This window comes from Canis lupus, chromosome 25, assembly GCF_003254725.2.
Source record: "Canis lupus dingo isolate Sandy chromosome 25, ASM325472v2, whole genome shotgun sequence".
Lineage (NCBI taxonomy): Eukaryota > Metazoa > Chordata > Mammalia > Carnivora > Canidae > Canis > Canis lupus.
In genome coordinates, this window is record NC_064267.1 from 18,674,216 (window position 1) to 18,697,522 (window position 23,307).

Genomic DNA, 23,307 nt, shown 5'->3' on the forward strand with positions numbered 1-23,307 from the left:
TTGCCAGTAACAGCTAAAACTTTTAACATTAAAAAGGAAGAAGTTTTAGTTAGCAGTAAAGTTCATTTTACTCACTGCCTTCACACATGACAGTTATTTACATACAGCAAACTCCACAACATCAAGTTCAGAGTTGTTAAAGTACCTGCTTTTGATCCAAAAGGGAAAGACTATTTTTTTTTCTGAAAAAGGCTTTTTTGGATCTCTAGGTGTTTCCACAAGATAATGTGTGAAGCATGCTTCATCAAAACAGGAAATAAAGGCAAATGTACTAGTTTTATTAGGTTGACAATGGCACACTATTGTTTAAAAAGCTGTACTTGAGTTCACAAAACACTGGAATGGTAAGACTCCTTTTATCAGTAGATATGACAGATTTTTTAACTCACTGAGATATCAGCAATAATAATACAATGGAAACAACTGAAAACATGTCCCTTTTTTTTGCATTCAAAAGGTCATTCTGGAGAATCAACCATTGAAACAGGTTGGGAAGTGGGTGGAAGAATCCTAAAACAGAACTTGAACATGGTCTTAAGGTTGGCAGTACACTAACTACACAGCAGTAGTTAATGGGGAGAATACTGGCATCGTTCGTTAATCAACTGCTAGGAATACATTGAAATGTTATAAAACAGATGCTATTATATTCATGTTAACTCATTTTATAACAGATCATATCTCAGAATGAAGATTTAGGAGAACCTGTTCTTAAATTTAAGGACAAAGCCATGAGATTGCTCTACAAATATCTCTCTTATTTGTATTTTTGTCTTTTTTTTTTTTACAAGGCTTATGTGTGGAACACCAAAAAATCAAATACCTCAATTAAACCAAATACTAAATTTACATCTCAGAGGTTAGATTACTGCACCCAAAATAAAATTATCCTAATTTTGGAAAATATGAAAGTAGGGGCAAGGAACCAATAGGTGTTAACTCATAATGAGGTATAAGATAACAGCAGTAGGTTTCTGTTAAGTACAGGGACTAATTTAGTTTCTAATTACAGACGTACTGTTTCCTTGCTTTTGTATTTTCACTCACTTTCCAGGTTTTCTTCAATAATTTCTTCAATTATCACATCAGGGGTAGATTCCATTTGAGGCAGAACAGCAATGGTTTTAGGGGATGGTGCTGCAACAACCTCTTTCTGTGGCTGGAAGTCTTCTGCTTCTAAATGCACATCACTGGCTTCCCGTTGCAAAGAAGGTGCTGAGGCTTCATTACTTAGAACAGACATGTCAACCTTTTTCTTTTCTCGCAATAGGTATGTATCATGACAAGAAAATTCCTTTTTATGATTATATTTCTTTTGAATATTCTGTCCCACTTCATTTTCTTGGGGATCACATCTGTTTAAAAAATAGATGGGATTAAGGAGGGCACTTGTGATGAGTACTGGGTATAGTACGTAAGTGATGAATCACTAAATTCTACACCAGAAACCAATATTACACAGCAGGTTAACTAACTGACATTTAAACAAAAATTTGCAAGAAAAAAAAACCAGACAGGCATATGGCTACTTTAAGTTGTTTCATAAATTTTTAATATCTACCTTCAAGCCATTTTCTTCCCACATGATAGTTAATATTGTGACACATATAAAGAGGTAAAATTATTGTATAGGTGCCTCGGATGTATTTTTAAAATAGCTTTATTACTTTTTAAAAGATTTTATTTATGAGAGAGAGAGAGAGAGAGAGAGAGAGAGAGGCAGAGACATAGGCAGAGGGAGAAGCAGGTTCCTCGCAGGGAGCCCGATGTGGGACTCGATCCCCGGACTGAGAACTATGCCCTGAGCTGAAGGCGGACACTCAACCACTTAGCTACCCAGGCATCCCAAGTAGCTTTATTGTTTTTAAAGATTTTGAGAGAGTATGAGCAGGAGGGGCAGAGAGAGAGAGAGAGAGAATCTCAAGCAGACTCCATGCTAGACTCAGTCTCAGGGCCTTGAGATCATGACCTCAGCCAAAACCAAGAGCCGGATGCTCAACCGAAGGTACCACCCACGTACCCCAAATAGCTTTATTGATGTATAATTTACACAGCATAAAATTCATTAATTTTGACTGAATTTACAGTTGTGCAGCCATCACTACAATCTAATTTTAGAACATTTCCACTACCCAGAAAGAAACTGTTGCCCATTCCCAGCCCTAAGCAAGCCAAGAGTTCTAAAAGTTCAACAAGAGGTATAATCAATGAAGCTGAAGAAAGATACAATCATGTCACAGTCTTCTAGTCCTAAAGAACAGTGACTACAGATTTTCAAAAGCACTTTGATTTGGCTCAGCTATCTCATTTTAAATTATTTTATGATTATTTTTTTAATTCACTGGTTTAAAAATAAAGTATAGAAAACAGTGAAGGGTAGTCCTGAGCAAATCATTAAAATCTCTGCCTCACCTAAAAATCATCATTAGTCAATCCTTTGGGTATTATTCAGTAGCCACTAATCCACAGTTGATTATTTATGAAGGTTACTCCATATTTTTTTTACCTTCCTCACATATCAACACAGATTTAGGCTATCAATCTACAAGTACAGAAATTCTACCAAAGATATGAGACTGAGTCTCAAAAAGCTTGTCTTTTTTAACCCATTTTGGATTTAGCTTCATCACAGATCTTTTTTTCTTTTTAAGATTTATTTATTTATTTATTTATTTATTTATTCATTCATTCATAGAGACAGAGAGAGAGAGAGAGAGAGAGGCAAAGACACAGCAAGTTCTGTGCAGGAAGCCCGACCTGAGACTCGATCCCGGGTCTCCAGGATCACGCCTTGGGCTGCAGGCAGCGCTAAACCGCTGCGCCACCGGGGCTGCCCCATCACAGATCATTTAAGAAGTGTTTTAGAAATAGCCAACAAAGCCAATTATATTTAGCAATGATACATATTCTCTCTCTTCCAAGAAAAGGTATGCTTTGAATATAAGTAAAATACACGTTGAATCCAAACACTTTCTGAGGATACATATACGTACCCAACTTTGCAAACTAAACATTTCTTTTTATAACAGTTCTTATTTGATTTAGAACTTTTTTAAAAAAAAAGATTTCATTTATTTATTCATGAGAGAGAGAGAGAGGCAGAGGGAAAAGCTGGCTCCATGCAGGGAGCCTGACATGGGACTCAATCCCAGGTCTCCAGGATCATGCCCTGGGCTGAAGGTGGCACCAAACCACTGAGCCACCCGGGCTGCCCAAGATTTGGGACATTTAACACTATCAACTGACTCCAGTCTCATAAATTCCTCCTTTGACTTCTAGAACACCACTTTTTCCTGTTTGTTTTTCAACCTTTGCCTACTCCATTCTCAGTTTTGTTTTGCAGGTTACCCTTTCTCAATCTTAAAATTTAGTATTTCTCCAGGGTACTGTCCTTGACATATGTCAATACCTGCTCTTACTGGGCAAATCTGTTGTTTAAGTACCACATATAAGAAGTAGAAGTAGATTGGAGTGATACATTCCCTTAAAACTAGGAAAAAACTTAAGACTACTATAAATTAACCTTAAAATCAAGACAAGATCAACGCAGTCTAAAAGAGAGAATAGCTTTTGATATTAAAAATATTTGATAGTAATCATATTCAAGTTATCAAAATATCTTAAAGGATATACTCATTGGGAAGGCTCATGATTATCCATGGACTGTACACCTGGGTGCCCCCCGCCCATTCTGCCATTCTTATACTTACTTTGTTAAACGCTCAAATTCAATCTTTCCCATATTGTTGAACATACAGATGATCTCACTACAATTCATATTCAACCTAAAACACGAGCATATAAGTCAATGTTCTAATATCACTTTATTACTTTTTCTAAATAAAAGTTGCTAACATTAAAAACTCAAAGAATATTTTTAAGTGCTCTAATAGAAGTTTATTACTTTCTCTAAAAGTCAGCTGACAACATACTTTTCTAATTTATCATAAATTATTCTTACTTTACATGGTTGCTAATTTGGGACACATTTGTGACATAAATTTTCAATTTATAATTGCTTATTATTTAATAAATCTAGCCTCTAATACACTTTTATACTTAATTGTTAGGTTCTTCTGAATTACAATTTACTTACCTGGGAGAGTTCCTTAGTTTTAGAGAGTTAACTTGTAACAATTCACTCTCAAATGTTAATTTCAAAGTACGGATAATCTAGAATCAAAAGAGACGCATTACTCAGATGGGAATTTTTAAAAAATAAATGTTGAAACAAAATAAAATTTAAGAAGGAAACTACAGCCTATAAGTGTCTCACTAATTAATGTGTTTAAGGTTTAATTTTAGGCACCCAAAGGAAGGGATGCAAGTAAGTTATGATTTTCCCCCCAAAGAAATTTAAAATCTTTTAGAGATAAAAATTAATAGATAACAAAATTAATAGACTGTTGTCTAGTTAACAAATGGGATATATTTATGTAATAGGAGAAAATTCTGATCAGATTCACTCTGTACCTGCATTGCTATCCTCCATCGTCTTTTTGCTTCATCTTAATAAACCTAACTAGGGTGAATACCAAATTTTATTACTTTCTTACACCTCCTAATGTCTCATATGTAATACACAGGAAATGACTATTGTTTTTAGAACTATGGTTGGAAGAAGTCTGACCAAGTAAGATGGTGGTCAACTCTTCTCTCTTTACTTGGAGACTTTGGAAGTAGATATACCAATGGCTTCTATTTTATACTTCAGTTCAGCCCAAACACCTGATTATCTATGGAAAAAGGCCATGAGGACTTAAAGACAATAGAGTAGGATCTATAACCCAAGGGAGCAAGGTAGAAATCAGCAAAAAGATTGATGGTTAACACCGTCATGCCAAATGGTCTCATCAGAAATGTGTTTTTATTTTTCCCATATGTGCTCCCTAGGCACACGATTAGATGATAGAACATAGGGGAAGCACTCTATCTCTTGACCTGCACATTTGGAGAAGCGGGAAGAAAAGAGAAAAAAAAAAAAAACCTTGCATGAAATCTTAAATGAGACATATATAATTGTTTATAAAAAGAGAATTCCATTTAGTTTTATTCAAATGCCCTAGGAACATCAAATTCCAACTCAATGTCATCCTACTTGCTCTCAGATCATCTGTTATAAAGACCTTATTACTGTGCCATTTCCCTAACTGGTAAATAATAAAAGGCTAAACAAATTTATTAATGTTTGTCTTAGAATTCAAACAACTAAGAACTCTAAATTGAGGCCAAGATAAATTAGGACAATCTGAAAACACATTCTTGGGCAGCCTGTGTGGCTCAGCCGTTTAGCGCCACCTTCGGCCCAGAGCCTGATCCTGGAGACCTGGGGTCGAGTCCCACATCGGGTTCCCTGCATGGGGCCTGCTTCTCCCTCTGCCTGTGTCTCTGCCTCTCTCTCTCTCTCTCTCTCTCTCTCTCTCCCTGTGTGTCTCTCATGAATAAATAAATAAATCTTAAAAAAATTTTATGTCTTAAAACATCATATTCCAAAGCCATGTAAAATAACAAACCTCAGAAATAATTCACATTATGATCAAAATTACCTGATTCAGGTCACAATAAGTCCTTAAAGAAGGAGCTGATTTTAACTCTCTTGCTATCTTCATAGCTGCAGCCAAATCATTTTTTTTCTCTTCAATGTAGCTTTTAGCCATTATTACACTTGATAGATAATCATCTGTATTTCTTACTACTTCTTCACACAGGTTCTTTTTCCTTCATATAAGATCCCAAAATTATTTTACAGAATTTCATAAATACTCATATGAAAGTGAGTTTATAGCAACTGAGTGATATCAAAAGAGTAATTTCACTAGCTTATGAACATGGTTTAAAACGTCATTCAAGTCAATGATAACTAGAGAAAAAGCACAAGGATGTAAATTTGTCACAGATTAAGCTGTCATAGATTACAGCAGACAGATCCTAGATGATTCCACCTAAAAGAGAAATCCTATCTTGTAATCACTTATGCCATTTCAAAGACAATTTGTATTCATTTCCCATAAAGATGTGCCTTCACATTTTAAAATTCTATCAACGGATACAAATGACATAAATATGAGATTTTAAAATAAGATTTCACCAAACCAGAACATAAGTATCAATTACCTATAATCTTTAAAGTAATCACTTAGGCAATTAGCAACTCCTTCATTACTTGTACCTCATTCCTCAAAATCTTTTCTGGGCCTCTGATGGAATTACCTTATTATGGCAACTAAAAAAATTTGTACCAAAATTTCAGTGTGTAACTTACTCATTACATTATCAAACAAATGACTTTATTTCCTCAAAATCCAATCTTGTCTCAAAAAAAAAAAAAAAAAAAAAAAGGAGTGTTTGCCTGCCATATTGAAGAGTAACAAGAATGTAAGAATGTGACATAGGCTCTGAAGGCGAAGAGATATTCCAAAAACCATTTTAGTAACTTTGTAAATAATCTGAAAGCATTCTTTAGGTGAGAAAATGGTTATTTTGTTAAGTTCTAGTATGGTTTCTAAAAACTTCTGCTTACGGATTGAAGTCAGCAAAATGGCAAAACTAGGTAACTCTAAGACCTTGTTACCCAGTGGAGATGTCAAAAAAAAAAAAAAAGGCAAAAATTGGTTAAAATAATCTTATAGAAACTCCGGACAATAAACAAAGGCATACAACCCAGCAAATGCAAAAATCAAGAAAAAGCCACATTCAAAACAGTAGGAAATTCCATAGTATTTTGTTCTTGGCCCAGCCCTCTCCTTAGCATGCTGTAATCTTGGTCTAATTCCTTCTGTCAAACCAGAGGGAGCATAGCACACTTTATCTGTAGTGTCCTCACTTGTCTCTGGGATGTCTGAGGAACTACTCTGTTTCACCTAACTTGGAGCTCTGGCAGCAAAAAGCAACATGCAGTACTTGGGAAGGTTGTAGAGGACTAAAAGCGATAGATCCCTGGGTAAGAGATCATAAAGACATATTGTAGAATATCCAAGGCTTGCAAAAGCTTGGGTGAGACTCTTTCGGAAATGAATAAATTTAAAAGTAGCTGTGTATATAAGGGAATTAAAAAAAAAAAAAAACATACTCAAGAAAACCATACTCAAGCCCAGGGAAGATGCATGTTCAGAAAAGATCCAAGAACACCTTAAGTCTTCATCTGAGGCTGATTCTAGGGCTCAAGAGCATGCTCACTCAATGAAAGACTGCCCCTGGAGAGAGCCAGTTGGCAATGACCTGAGAGGTGGCTGTGTTTTCAAATGCCCAATTTTCAATAAAACACCAAAGGCAAAAAAACAAACAAACAAACAAACAAAAAACACCAAAGGCATTCAAAGACATGGGAAAACATGATCTATTCAAAGGAAAAAAAAAAAAAAACAGAGTAGCAGAAACCATCCCTGAAGAAGCAGGGATATAGGCCTTAAAGACTTTAAAACAACAGCTTAAAGTATGCTCAAAGAACTAAAGGAAAACATGCAAAAGAACCTAGAGGAAATTAGGAAAACAATGAAGGACCAAAATGTGAATATCAACAGACACAGAAATTATAAAAATGAAACAAATTCTGGTGTTCAAAAGAACGATAACTAAAATGAAAAATTCGCTAGAGGGATTCACCTGCAGATCTGAGCAGGAATAAAAAAGAATTAGTAAATCTGAAGCTAGGACAACTGAAATTACAGAGTCTGAGGAACAGAAAGAAAAAATAATGAATAGAACAGAGCCTAAGATACTTGAGGGGTTCCCTCAAGAAAAACATATATATTATGGGAGGTTCTTAAAACAGGAGAGAAAGAAAGGTACACAGAAATTATTTGAAGACCCAATAGCTAAAAACTTCCAAAATTAGATAAAATACATAAACTTACAAGTGCAAGAACTCAAAGAAATTTAAGTAGAATGAACTTGAGACCCTCATAGAGAAATAATATAATCAAACTCTTGGAAGACAAATAGAGAATCTTGAAAGCAGTATGAGAAATGCAATTTGTCACTCACAAGGAATCCTTAGTAAGATTATCAGTTAATTTCTCAGCAGAAACCTTGGGGGCCCGAAGGCAACAGGATGACATACTTAAAATATTAATGGGTGCTTGGACGGCTCAGTCAGTTCAGTGTCTGACTCTCGATTTTGGCTCAGGGTCATGAGATCGAGCCTCATGTTGGGCCCTGCACTGGGTGTGGAGCCTGCTTAGGATTGTCCCTTTTTCTCTCTCTTTCTCTCTCTCCCTCTCCCTCTCTTCCCCTTCCCTGATCACTCGCTCTCTAAAGAAATTAAAATAAAATATAAAGTGCTGAAAGGGAAAAACCTGCCAACTGAGACTTTTAAAATTACCAAAACTGTCCATCAAACTATAAGGGAAAACTTAAAGAAAAGCTGAGGGAGTTCATAATCAATATATCTGTCCTTTAAGGAATGCTAAACAAAGTCCTTCAGGTTAAATGAAAGGAGAAAAAGTAACTTGTACTTGGTAAAGGTAAATACACGGGCAAATATAAAATCTAGTATTATTGTAATTTTGGTTTATAACTCCACTTTTTATTTTCTACAGGATTTAGAAGACAAATACATAAAATGACTTTAAATCTATGTTAATGGGGGATCCCTGGGTGGCGCAGTGTTTTGGCGCCTGCCTTTGGCCCAGGGCGCGATCCTGGAGACCCGGGATCGAGTCCCACGTCGGGTTCCCGGTGCCTGGAGCCTGCTTCTCCCTCTGCCTATGTCTCTGCCTCTCTCTCTCTCTCTGTGTGACTATCATAAAAAAAAAAATTAAAAAAAATCTATGTTAATGGGTACATGATACATAAAAGATGTAATTGTGAAAACAAAACAGAGAAGAAGGAGATATAAAGGAGTCTTTACATGCAATTCAGTTAAGTTGGTATCAATTCAAAATAGACTGGTATAACTTAATATATGTAATCCCCCCAAAAATCCACCCATGATAATCATAAAGAAACTACAGAATATGCAAAAAAAGAAATCAGAAGGGAGTTAAAAGATGTCACTACAAAAAAGTGAATAGAAGGTAGTAATAGAGGAACTGAATGATAAAAAAGTCCTATAACATAGTGAAAACAATATGACAAAAGTCCTTCGTTATTGACAATTACTTTAAAACTAAATGGATTAAACTTCAGAATCAAAAGGCACAGAGTCGAGGACTAGAGTTCAAAAAATGACAACATATATTTAGGATTTATAAGATACTCACATTAGATATACAGATATATATAGAATGAAAGTGAAAAAATGGAAAAATACATCCTGTGCCAACTGTAATCAAGAGAGAACTATACTAATATTAGATGAAATACACTTTAAGTCAAAAACTGTTACAAGAGAAAAAATTACCTATTGAGAGAACACCAAAAATATACAATTAAAGGGAGAAACGCACTACAATAGTAGGTGGAGACTTCAATATCCTACTTCCTACTTCCAATAACAGATAGAAAAACCATATAGAATATCAATAAAAAAATAGACTAAACAACATTACAGATAAATTGTACCTAACAGACATAAAGAGAAAAATCCACCCAACAGCTGAGAATGCACATTTTCCTCAAGCATATAAGGAGCACTCACCAGGTTAGATCATATGTCAAAAACCACGTCTTTTAAAACCTAAATTTAAAAAAAACTGAAAGCTTATAAAATATCTTTTCTGGTCACAATGGAAAGAAACTAGAAAACATTAACAGAAGGAAACTGGAAAATTCACAAATATGTAGAAATTAAATAACATACTCCTAAACACAAATGGGTGGGTCAAACAAAAAAAATCACTAGGAAAATATATTGAAACAAATGAAAAGCAAAAATTTTAAAAATTGACATGGGAGAGGACTTAAGATGGTGGAGGAGTAGGGGACCCTAAGTATCTCTACTCTCTCAAACACAGCTAGACAGTTATCAAATCCTTCTGAATACCTATGAAATCAGAGATCTGAGAAAAGAAATGCTGCAATCCTACAAAGAGAAAAGCAACCACTTTTTGGAAGGTAAGAGGTGCAGAGACTTGAATATGGGGTGTTATACTGGAGGATATGGCAGAGGGGAGGGAGCATGCTTAAGGAGGCTACTGCAAAGTATTAAAAGCAGCAGAGCACAAAATGTAACTTTCAGAAGTCTGCTATGTACATCCCTGGCTTAAAAGTGCTCAGGTGAGACAGAATCCCAGGTGGAATAGCATTGTCTCAGGATCCCTTGGGTTACAAAAGAATCAGGGTGTCTGAGTGCGCAGAATTCGCAGGCATAAGAGCATGAAAGCTGGTTGAAAACAGTGAGTCTAGGTGCTGGCTTTCTGTTCTGTGTTACCATAAACTGCAAACTACTGCACAGTCTTGTAATCAGTTTCCTGGCAGGGGTCCAGCAAAAGGCAGAAGCGTGGCAGGAGCCCTCCTTTACCTCACCAGGAGGAACACCACGAGTCTGTGGCACAGGTGTCTGTAAAATTTGAGTTTTGAAACTCAAGTGCCTGAGATAAAAATGCTCATAGTCTGGGTGAACACAGAGATCTGATGGAAACCAGGGAGGCAAGAGTAACTGAGTGCTTTTCTTTTTTTTTTTTTTTTTTTTCTTTTCTGAGTGCTTTTCAATGACGGCTCACTGAAGAGTAAAGGGCATGAATGTTCAGCTCCAGGGCTAAAAATTGGGGCGCTGCCATTTTTGTCCCTCCCATCAGTGCAGAAAGCCTTCAGGGAATGAAACAGCATTACTCAGGGGAATCCGGAGCCACTTACATACACTAAGCCAGCCCCCCTGGCAAGGGAGGAGCATTTCCACCAGGGTGAAGGCACCTGAGAATCAGTGCATAGGTCCCTCCAGAATACCAGCAGGAACAACTGGCCTGCACCAAGTTTACTGATGATAGAGGGCTGTAAAACTTCAGCTCTGGGGGAAGTATATAGCATTCATGGTATTTTTTTTTATTCTTAAGTTTTTCATTATTATTTTTTGAGTTATTTTTTCAATTTCTCTTACTATTTAAAAATTTTCATATATATGCTATATGTATTTTTTAAATTGTTCCTTTCCATTGTATTATATATATATACACACACGTTTAAAAAATCGTTTTTCTCTCTTATTTTCTTATTTTCATTTAACAAGCAGGATCCAACAAAACACATCCAGGATCTAGTTTTTTTGTTTGTTGGTTTGGTTCCTTTTTTTTTTTTTTTTTTTTTTTTGATTTGTATGGTTTTGTTTCTGTTTTTTTTTTTTTTTTATTGTCATCTTTTCTTTCTTCTATTCTTCTCTGGACAAAATGATGACATGGAGAAATTCACCCCAAAACAAAGAATAGGATGCAGTATTCACTTCCAGGGATTTAATCAATATGGATGTAAGTAAGACATCTGAACCAGGACTTAAAACAACGATTATAAAGATACTACTAGCCTTGAAAAAAAGCATAGAACACACTAGAGAATTCCATATTATAGAAATAAAAGAACAAAAATCAAGTCAGGCTGAAATTTAAAATGGTATTACCAAGACGTAGTCCCAAACAGAAGCTCTAAAAACAAGGATAAATGAGGCAGAATAGAGTCAATGATATAGAATATAAAATTATGGAAAATAAAGAAGCTGAAAGGAAGAGAGAGAGAAAACTACTGGATTATGAATGGTGACTTACTGAACTCAGCAATTTCATAATATAAAATAGCTGGATAATGGGGGTCCCAGAAGATGAAGAGAGAGACAGGGAAAAGAGGTTTATTTGAACAAATTATAGCTGAGAACTTCCCTAATCTAGGGAAGGAAACAGGCATTCAAGTCCAGGAGGCACAGACCCTCCTCAAACCAATAAAAATAGGTCAACACCTCAACACAGAATTAATGAAGCTTGCAAATTTCACAGATAAAGAGAAAATCCTGAAAGCGGCTCGGGACAAGAGGTCCTTAACCTATATGGTAGACACATAAGACTATCAGCAGATCTGCTCACAGACATCTAGCAGGCCAGAAAGGACTGGCATGATATATTCAATATGATAAATGGGAAAATATGCAGCCAAGAATACTTTATTCAGCAATGCTGTCATTCAGACTATAGAGGAGAGATAAAAAGTTCCAGACAAACAAAAATTAAAAGGAATTTCTGAACACTAAACCAGCCCTGCAAGAAATATTAAAGGTGATCCTTTGAGTGAAGAGAGAGCCCAAAAGTAACAAAGACCAAAAAGGAACAGAGACAATATACAGGAACAGCAACTTTACAGGTTGCTGATCAAATGGCACTAAATTCATCCTTCAGTAATTACTTGGAATGTAAATGGACTAAATGCTCCTATCAAATGATAGAAGGTATCAGAATGGACTAAAAAAACAAGACCCAGCAATATGGGGCATTTACAAGAGACTCATTTTAGACCCAAAGACACCTCTAGATTGAAAGTGAGGGGGTAGAGAACCATTTATCATGCCAATGGACATTAAAAGAAAGCTGGCATAGCCATCCTTGTCAGACAAACTAGATTTTAAACAGAAGACTGTAACAAGAGATGAAAGACACTATATCATAATAAAGGGTTTATCCAACAAGAAGATCTAACAATTGTAAATATTTATGCTAACTTGGGAACAGCCAAATATATAAACCAATTAATAACAAAATTAAACAAACTAATTGATAATAATACACTAATAGTAGGGGACTTTAACACCCCACTCATAGGAACAAACAGATCATCTAAGCAGAAGATCCAGAAGGAAACAAGCCTTTTGAATGACACACTGAACTAGATGGTCTTCACAGTTATATTCAGAGCATTTCATCCTACAGCATCACAATATACATTCTTCTCAAGCATACACAGAACATTCTCCATAAGAGATCATGTACTGGGTCATAAATCAGGTCTTAACCAGTACAAAAAGACTTAGATTATACCATGCATATTTTAAGACCATAATGCTTTAAAACTTGAATTCAACTACAAGAAAAAATTTGGAAGGACCACAAACACATGGAGGTTAAAGAGCATCTTACTAAAGAATGAATGGGTCAAGCAGGAAATTAATGAAGAATTTAAAAAATACATGGAAGCAAATGCAAATGAAAACATGATAGTTCAGAACCTTTGGGATGCAGCAAAGGAGATCCTAAGAGGGAAGTATATTGCAATACAGGCCTTTCTCAAGAAACAAGAAAAGTCTCAAATACACAACCTAGTATTACACCTAAAAAAGCTGTAAAAGGAATAGTAAATAAAGCCTAAATCCAGCAGAAGGGAAATAGAGATTAGAGCAGAAATCAATGAAAAAGAAACAAACAAAAAAAACAGTAAAACAGATAAACCACCTAGGAGCTGGTTCTTTGAAAGAATTAAGATCAATAAACCCCTAGCCAGACTCAACAAAAAGAGAAAGGACTCAAATAAATAAAATCACAAATGAAAGAGGAGAGATCTCAATGAACACCACAGAAATAAAATTGTAAGAGTATTATGAGCAGTTATATGCTAACAAGTTAGGCAATCTGGGAGAAATGAATACATTCCTAGAAGCACTTCAACTACCAAAACTGAAACAGGAAGAAACAGAAAACCTAAACAGATCCATAACCAGCAAAGAAATTGAAGCAGTTATCAAAAATCTCCCAATAACAAGAGTCCAAGGCCAAATGGCTTCCCCATAGAATTCTACCAAAAATTTAAAGAATACCTATTTTTAGGTATTCTTCTCTTATGAAACTTTTTCTTACGAAACTGTATCAAAAAATAGAAATGGAAGGAAATTTTCCAAAATCATTCTATGAGGCCAGCATTACCTTGATCCCAATACCAGACAAAGACTCCAAAAGGAGAATCATAGATCAATATCCCTGATGAACATGGATGCAAAAATTCTCACCAAGATATTAGCTAACAGGATCCAACAGTACATAATAAATAAAATAATAAATAAAATCTTTTAAATAAATGACTTTTAGAATAAAAAAAGGTTTGAGATTTTTCTCAGTTCTTAAATTCTTGTTTTTTAAAAAGATATTATTTTCATGTAATCTCTATACCCAATGTGAGGTTTGAACTTACAACCTCAAGATCAAGAGTTGCATGCTCCAATGACTGAGCCAGCTGGGCACCCCGAGATTTTTTTTTTTTACTTCTTGAGGTAGGCCTGTATTACTATATACTTCCCTCTGAGGACTTGCTTTTGCTACATTCCAAAGGTTTTAGAGCACTGTGTATTAATTTTCATTTGTTTCCATATATTGTTTTATTTCCTCTTTGATTTCCTGGTTGTTTAATAGCATGTTGTTTAATCTCCATGTATTTGTAGCCTTTCCAATTTTTTTCTTATAGTTGGCTTCTAAAAGGTTAGTTCTTTGAATTAATCAAAACTGAGAATTATTTACACTAACAAAAAGAGAAGAAATGACTTTCTTCCTTAAAACCAGGAAGAAAGTAGGCACATGATGATCGATTTTACAGAAGTGAAGAGGATTAGAAGAGGGTACTATGGACAATTGTACGCCAAGAAATTGGATAACCTAGATGAAATGGACAAATTCATAGAAACACACTACCTACCAAGACTGAGTAAGGAAGATACAGAAAATCTGAACAGATCAATAACGAGGAGATTGAATCAGCAATCAAAAACCTCCCAAAAAAGAAAAGCCCTAGGCCAGATGGCTTCACTCATTAATTCTAGCAAAACTTTAATGAAGAGTTAACGGTGACTTTCCTGAAATTTTTTTAAAAAACTGAAGGTTGAGAACACTTCCTAACTCATTCTATGAAGCCAGCATTACCAAAGCCATATGAAGACACTACAAGATAACTACAAATAAGTATCTCTTATGAGTATCAATACAAAATCCTCAACAGAAGATTAGCAAATCAAATTCAGCAGCATATTAAAAGGATAATACATAATGACCAAGTGGGATTTATTCCTAGAATGCAAGGATGATTCAACACATTAAAATCAATTAATGTTATATACCACAGCAGAAAGAAGTAAAAGTCTCTACATGATGCCCTCAATCAACGCAGAAAAAAAGATCTGACATATTTCAATACCCTTTCATTATAAAAACACTCAATGTACTAGGAATTTAGGTAAACTATATCAACACAAAGGCCACATGTGAAAAACCCACAGCTAACAGTACACTAGGTAGAGGAAAAGCTGTTAGATCTTCACTAAGACCAGAGACAAGATCAGGATGTGTGCTTTTGCCATTGTTATTTAACATACAATTCTAAGTTCTAGCCAGAGTAATTAGGAAAGAAAAAGAAATAAATGACATCCAAATTGAAAAGAAGTAATATTATCTATTTTTGCAGATGACATGATCTTATATGTTTAAAACTTTAAGGAGACAGATATATAGATCAACAGAATAGAATAGAGATCCCAGAGATAAACCTTCACTTAGGTGGTTAACTGAGTATGGACAATCATGCCAAGACCTTTTCATTGAGAAAAGACCATCTTTTCATCAAACGGTACTGAGAAAATTGGACATCCCTATGGGAAAGAATGAAATTGGACCCCTCTCATAACATACAAAAATTAACTCAAAATTAATCAAAGACCTAAGTGTAAGTGCTAAACCTGTAAAACTCTTAGAAGAAAAAATAGGGGGAAAAGCTTCATAATATTAGATTCAGTAATGATTTCTTGACAAGGATACCAAAAGCACAGGCAACAAAAGAAAGAATAAACAGAGCTTTATCAATAACTTATGGATCAAAGAATGCTATCAAAAGTGTGAAAAGGTAACCCACAGAAAGGGAGAAAATATCTGAAAATGACACATTTGATAAAGGATTAATATCCATTAATATATAAAGAACTCCAATCCCAGAATAAAATAAATAATTCAATCCAAAGAAAGGACTTGAAAAGACTTTTATTCAAAGAGGATATGTAAATAAGCAATAAATAAGCACAAGAAAAAATATTCAACATAAAAGAAAACGCAAATCAAAATCACAAGATTCTATCATACCCATTAGGACAGGATTATATAAAAACTCCAGGAAACGTTGGTAAGGATATGAATAAATTGATATGCATGAACTACTGGTGAGAATGTAAAATGTAGAGCTACAGTAGAAAACTTTGGTGTTCCCTCAAAAAGTTAAACATAAAATTATCATATGCCACTACACTGGACACTTAAAAAATGATTAAAATGGTAATTTTTGTTATGCATATTTTACCACTATAAAAAATGCTTAAAATGCATGCACATAACTTTTAACTTAAGTGTTATAATTAAAGACCATATGTGAGATGGTATCAATATGGAAGATAAAGAGTATCAACCAATTCACTGGCAGAATCCTAATGGGATTAAAAGAAAAAGAACTAAGAGTCAAATGGACAAGTTACCACTACTGAATATATTGCTTTTGTCATGTCAAAACTTTTATGATGTTTCTTGAATTGAAAATACAATTAAAAATTATTAAAGATCAAATATATCAAATAATTTTTAAGGTGATATATATGCAATTATGTGGTATTTGTTTAGAAATGAGTGTTAGAGAGTATTATTTGCTTTGATGCAAATTAAACACATGAAAAAATGATGGAATGATGTGTAAGAAAAAGCACGTTTGCATTTTCCCAAGTAAGCAAAATTCTACAATATGCAGATTTTGAAAATAATTTTTCTGTGCTGTTTAGGAAAGAAGCTTAAATAACAGTTAGCTATAGGACCAGATTGCAAATAGCCAAAATTTTTTGAAAATGTACAAATTGTTCTTCATTTTCAAGTTGTAGACATCAGTCTGTGGGGATCACCCATTACTTTCCAAACTTATTTAAAAGCTACTTAGTACTCAATCTACACAAAGAAACAAAGTGACAAGTTCATGTTAAAAACTTCAGTTTCACAGAGTCTGTATTTTTATTACCTGGAATCAAGAGAAGTAAAAAGCTGATCAAATTGTTTCTCCAGAACCTCTATAAGACTGACCGTTTCCTCTTTTGTTTGGTTGTGTATGTGTTCGAGCATCTGGAAAGAACATAATACAAAGATCTAATTTGGTATTTTTATTTTATAGAAATTGTACCGTCCAAATGATTTTAAAAGTAAAAGGTACTTTTTGGAATTTTCAAAGTAACCGCACAAAAGGAGATTAGGTGATAAAAATGGAATAAAGTTACAAGGTTCAACATTAAATCACAGTATTTGTCAGCAAGATCACATCTTTGTTGGCACTGTGCACTGATAAACTGGCGAAAAGGCCTAGAAAGTCCACTAAGTCTTCTAAACTTATTTCTTTTTATCATTACAAGAAGAGTCATTCTGGAGAGCTGAATTTCTCTCTGGCTGGATTCCTTAATTGAAAAAAAAAAACCTTAATATGTAATATTAAACATACTTGAATTAAAATGTCAACTATTCCACATCTTTGCATTTTTTGACAAAGAATTGTTGCTTGAGATCTGTGGCCCCTTTTTTTCTTCCATTTTCTCCCTTTTAGAATAGGAATGTCTATCCTATACCTATCCAATCAATGTATTTTGGAAACAGATTATCTAGTTTCACAGGTTCAGGGCTGGAGAGGAATTTTGTCCCAAAATAGATCATACCCTGAGTCTCAGCCATACCTGATATACAGAAGATACTTAGATGAGATTTTTGGACTTACAGTTGATGCTGGAATAGATTTAAGACTAGGTTGGGATGGGGTAAATGTATTTTGCATATAAGAAGGACATGAATGGATAAAGAAAATGTGGCATATGTGTACAATGGAATATTACTCAGCCATTAGAAATGACAAATACCCACCATTTGCTTCAACATGGGTGGAACTGGAGGGTATTATGCTGAGTGAAATAAGTCAATCGGAGAAGGACAGGCATTGTATGGTCTCATTCATTTGGGGAATATGAAAAATAGTGAAAGGGAATAAAGGGGAGGGGAAAAAATAGTGGGAAATATCAGAAAGGGAGACAGAACATGAAAGACTGCTAACTCTTGGAGACGAACAAGGGGTGATGGAAGGGGAGGTGGGTGGGGGGTGGGGGTGATTGGGTGGCGTGCACTGAGGGGGTTACTTGATGGGATGAGCACTGGGTGTTATGCTATATGTTGGCAAATTGAACTCCAATAAAAAATAAATAAATAAATAAATAAGTAAACAAACAAACACAATAAAAAAAAAGGGACATGAATCTGGTGTGGGGGGGAGGGTTAGAGAACAGACTGTTACAGGTTGTATTTTGTCCACCCCTCTCCCAAATTCATATGTTGGGGTCTTAACTCCTATGTCAGCTATAATCTTTTGATTGCCTTTGTTGTAAATTTGTTGTTGCTGGGTGCTTAGGTGGTTGTTCTTTGTCACTAAATGAGTCTCTCTTTTGGGAGATGAACTAAAGGAAGAAAGAGAATAAGATTCTTTGTGTAAGGGTATACAGCCAAATAATGAGCACTGTTAGAAAGATGATCTGCAATACTTCCAAACAAAATTCAGCTCATAGAAAGAAAAAAATCATGGTTCTTTACTAGTGCTCCAATTTCAGTAGGCTGCTAGCAAAACAATGCTGCAAGACCAAGCCTAGCAGGCTATAGGAGTTTTCCATTCTTTTGTATGTTTCTCTGTCATTTGATTATCATGCTCAATAACTTAGTGCTAAGCTCTAACTTCAGTGATATACATCTAAATATGCACATTTAAAAAGAACATGCCTTAATTTACTATGGAATTGAGTCATTTAAAATGCTTACTTTTACAGCAACATTTAATTGTTCAAAATTATAGCCTGCTATCTTCAACGCTTCATCAATTTCTTCTGCAGTTTTAGTTTCCTAAGAAGGGGAAGAGAGTCCACATACAATTATAAAACATAAAAACAGATGCTTACATACATCAGTTGCAAAAATATCAAGCTACAATTTTGACAAAAGTAACACAGACCACCACAGAAGTCTGAAAACAAAAATGACATTTAGTTCTATTTATCAAGAAATTAAAAACCATTAACACTTTAGAGTTTTGATTATAGATTATAGTATTCCAGATTTTTTAAGAGGTCTTTTAGAAAAAATAGAATGTTCTGTGTAACCATTTTCCAACTTAAAACTATCCTGAAAAATGTATCATGGGAGTAAATGCACATACATGTAAAATTTAAGTTTTAAAAGAAGATTATAATTTGGCTATGTTAAAATTTAAATTTGAAGTAAAAGCAAGATTAAGCACTTTCTCCCTTCCCCCTTAGCTCACTAAAAGTCTCTTTAATAACAGCATTTTGGAATTTGTTCTATTTCTAATCTTAAAATAATACATTATTTAAAGTTATAGTAACAGGTAAAATTCAATCTTCCAACAATAACATCATCATCCTCACAGTGAACGTCATTAGGCCTTTTGGCTGCAATTAAAATGGGAAAATTGCATTCAGAATTTAGAAACTTGTACTTCACACAAGTTTCACATAATCTAGATTCAATAACTAGGTTCAGGGAAGTTTCCTAAGTTTCCCTTCCTAAAGGGAAGAAGCTACGTATGATTAAATGTTAAGAACACTAACACAGTTGGTCAAAGGGAAAATGGGCTGCCTTAGGAAGAAATGAGGATTATTCGCATATTTAGAAAACAAGAGATTCAAATAAAGAATGTAGGTCTACCTCTTACCTTTATGCTTCCAAAAAAAATAAAAATAAAAAAAAACTACAGTTATAGGGACCGTGAGAGGAGAGGAGAGGAGAGAGGAGTTAAGCTACAAGACACAAGTAAAAATGTTTGCTTTCATCTTACTTCATGAATAACATTTTTCATACCGCCATTATAGATGATGAGTTCAAAATAGTCCTGTGTGTGGATGTTGCATGTTCTAAACCAATAGTTAGCTGATCAGAAGTCTTTTTAAAGTCCTGAGAGCAATTCTTTGTCCTGAAAAGTGTCAAGTACATTATTTTAAATACCACATTAACTTTTAACCTTCTATTCTGATTTTTACTCTATCAAAAATAATTCCTGTGATGACATATAGTAACATGTACAGTGGGTTCTCAGTCATCTATGAAAGCAATGAGAGGGAAAGTATGGCTAAATATGCTGCCATATAAATTTATTTTACCACGAATTCAGCTTCTTAGCAAATCCCTAAAAATAAATAAAAATTTATCCCACAGTATAAATTGTCTTTAATCTCATTACCTCTCCTTACCCGATATTTTTTGGTAGAGATGTTGACAGTCACCGAACTGTCTTTAAGCTCAATTACTTACACACAAATGCCAGCTATTTTTAAAAAATGTGCTCATAGGCCTGGATAATTTACAAAAAGGTAATGAACTTACTAGGTAACTTACTTGCAAAGAAAAAAATAGTTTTATTTCTTACCTACCCATGCTAGAGTTTTTGCCTATTTTTATATCCCCATATTGGCTAACAGACAGTAAGCTCTAAATAAGTGTTTGCTGAATAAGTTAATCATAAGCCTGTAAGAGTTTATAAAAGAAACTATGATGTTTGAATGCTACCTTTTTGTTTTTTAAAGGTTTTATTTATTCATGAGAGACACATGGAGAGAGGCAGAGACATAGGCAGGGGGAGAAGTAGGCTCCCTGTGGGAAGCCTGACGTGGGACTCAATCCCAGAACCCCAGATCATGCCCTGAGCCAAAGGCAGACACTCAACCACTGAGCCACTCAGGTCCCAATGTTAACTTTATAGAGAAAAAGAAAACTGACAAGTTAAATTTTTAAACGTTCAATTCTTTTGGAAAATGAATATTCGTGTTCTTGAAAACATGTGATTAATAAGCCCTTAGGAATCCATTATTCAATTCCTATTCCAAATATTAAATCAGGAAGAAAATATATTATTTTAAAACAGACTTATCCCTTGACACATAAACAACTATTTTAAATTTTTTTATTGGAGTTCAATTTGCCAACATATAGCATAACACCTAGTGCTCATCCCGCCAAGAGCCTTCCTCATTGTCCATCACCCAGTCACCCCATTTATTTACTGCTATGAGATAGGTTCGTTGCTGATTTACTTCTCTGAGAATGGGAGTCCCAAGAGATCTTTCATGCCCGGCCTATTGAAGGTGAAGCTGTCGCCGGGTAATCGGGACCCTTTGTGTTTTGCCCTTGTTTTTGCCCCGCCCACTCCCCCCCACCCCTTGTTCGTTTCCTAGAGTTAGGTGTCTTTCATGTTTTGTCACCCTCACTGATATTTTCACTCATTTTTTCTCCTTTCCCTTCATTCCCTTTCACTAATTTTTATATTCCCCAAATGAATGAGATCATATAATGTTTGTCCTTTTCCGACTGACTTATTTCACTCAGCATAATACCCTCCAGGACCCTCCACGTTGAAGCAAATAGTGGGTATTTGTTGTTTCTAATGGCTGAGTAATATTCCATTGTATACACATACCACATCTTCTTTATCCATTCATCTTTCGATGGACACCGAGGCCCCTTCCACAGTTTGGCTATTGTGGACATTGCTGCTATAAACATTGGGGTGCAGGTGTCCCGGCGTTTCACTGCATCTGTATCTTTGGGGTAAATCCCCAGCAGTGCAATTGCTGGGTTGTAGGGCAGATCTATTTTTAACTCTTTGAGGAACCTCCACAATTTTCCAGAGTGGCTGCACCAGTTCACATTCCACTAACAGTGCAGAAGGGTTCTCCTTTCTCCACATCCTCTCCCAACATTTGTTGTTTCTGGTCTTGTTGCTTTTCCCCAACTCACTGGTGGGAGGTGCTATCTCATTGTGATTTTGATTTGTATTCCCCTGATGGCTAGTGGTGCAGAGCATTTTCTCATGTGCTTGTTGGCCATGTCTATGTCTTCCTCTGTGAAATTTCTGTTCTTGTCTTTTGTTCATTTCATGATTGGATTGTTTGTTTCTTGGGTGTTGAGTTTAATAAGTTCTTTATAGATCTTGGATACTAGCCCTTTATCTAATAGGTCATTTGCAAATATCATCTCCCATTCTGTAGGTTGTCTTTTAGTTTTGTTGACTATTTATTTTGCTGTGCAGAAGCTTCTTATCTTGATGAAGTCCCAATAATGCATTTTTGCTTTTGTTTCTCTTGCCTTCATGGATATATCTTGCAAGAAGTTGCCGTGGCCAACTTCAAACAGGGTGTTACCTTTCTTCGCCTCTAGGATTTTGATGGATTCTTGTCTCACATTTAGAGCTTTCATCCATTTTGAGTTTATCTTTGTGTATGGTGTAAGAGAATGGTCCAGTTTCATTCTTCTGCATGTGGATGTCCAATTTTCCCAGCACCATTTATTGGAAAGACTTTTTTCCCAGTGTATAGTCTTTACTGCTTTGTTGAATATTAGTTGACCATAGAGTTGAGGGTCCACTTCTGGATTCTCTATTCTGTTCCATTGATCTATGTGTCTGTTTTTGTGCCAGTACCACACTGTCTTGATGACCACAGCTTTGTAGTACAACCTGAAATCTGGCATTGTGATGCCCCCAGCTATGGTTTTCTTTTTTAATATTCCCCTGGCTATTTGGGGTCTTTTCTGATTCCACACAAATCTTAAGATGGTTTGTTCCAACTCTCTGAAGAAAGTCCATGGTATTTTGATAGAGATTTCAGTAAATGTGTAAATTGCCCTGGGTAGCATGGACATTTTCACAATATTAATTCTTCCAATCCATGAGCATGGAATATTTTTCCATCTCTTTGTGCCTTCCTCAATTTCTTTCAGAAGTGTTCTGTAGTTTTGAGGGTATAGATCCTTTACCTCTTTGGTTAGGTTTATTCCTAGGTATCTTATGCTTTTGGGTGCAATTGTGAATGGGATGGACCCCTTAGTTTCTCTTTCTTCAGTCTCATTGTTAGTGTATACAAATGCCACTGATTTCTGGGCACTGATTTTGTATCCTGCCACACTGCCAAATTGCTATAGGAGTTCTAGCAATCTTGGGGTGGAGTCCTTTGGGTTTTCTATGTACAGTATCATGTCATCTGCAAAGAGGGAGAGTTTGACTTCTTCTTTGCCAATTTGAATGCCTTTTCTTTCTTTTTGTTGCCTGATTGCTGAGGCTGGGACTTCTAGTACTACTCTGAATAGCAGTGGTGAGAGTGGACATCCTTGTCTTGTTCCTGATCTTAGGGGAAAGGCTCCCAGTGTTTCCCCATTGAGAATGATATTTGCTGTGGGCTTTTCGTAGATGGCTTTTAAGATGCTGAGGAATGTTCCCTCTATCCCTGCACACTCAAGAGTTTTGATCAGGAATGGATGCTGTATTTTGTCAAATGCTTTCTCTGCATCTATTGAGAGGATTATATGGTTCTTGGTTTTTCTCTTGCTGATATGATCAATCACATTGATTGCTTTATGAGTG

At 35.3% G+C, this 23,307-nt stretch overlaps 1 protein-coding gene across 3 annotated transcripts in view; it reads right to left on the bottom strand.

The window, feature by feature from the left end:
• Positions 1–23,307, bottom strand: part of RNF17 (ring finger protein 17) — a 116,594-nt gene that overhangs the window by 80,456 nt on the left and 12,831 nt on the right. For all 3 annotated transcript variants that reach the window (XM_035716124.2, XM_049101106.1, XM_035716118.2), the window contains exons 4-10: positions 19,755–19,866; positions 18,699–18,779; positions 16,876–16,976; positions 5,547–5,718; positions 4,097–4,173; positions 3,711–3,785; positions 1,048–1,355 (exon numbers count right to left, since the gene is read on the bottom strand). In XM_035716124.2, coding sequence (XP_035572017.1) covers positions 1,048–1,355; positions 3,711–3,785; positions 4,097–4,173; positions 5,547–5,718; positions 16,876–16,976; positions 18,699–18,779; positions 19,755–19,866 — 926 coding nt within the window. The remainder of the gene's footprint in view (positions 1–1,047; positions 1,356–3,710; positions 3,786–4,096; positions 4,174–5,546; positions 5,719–16,875; positions 16,977–18,698; positions 18,780–19,754; positions 19,867–23,307) is intronic.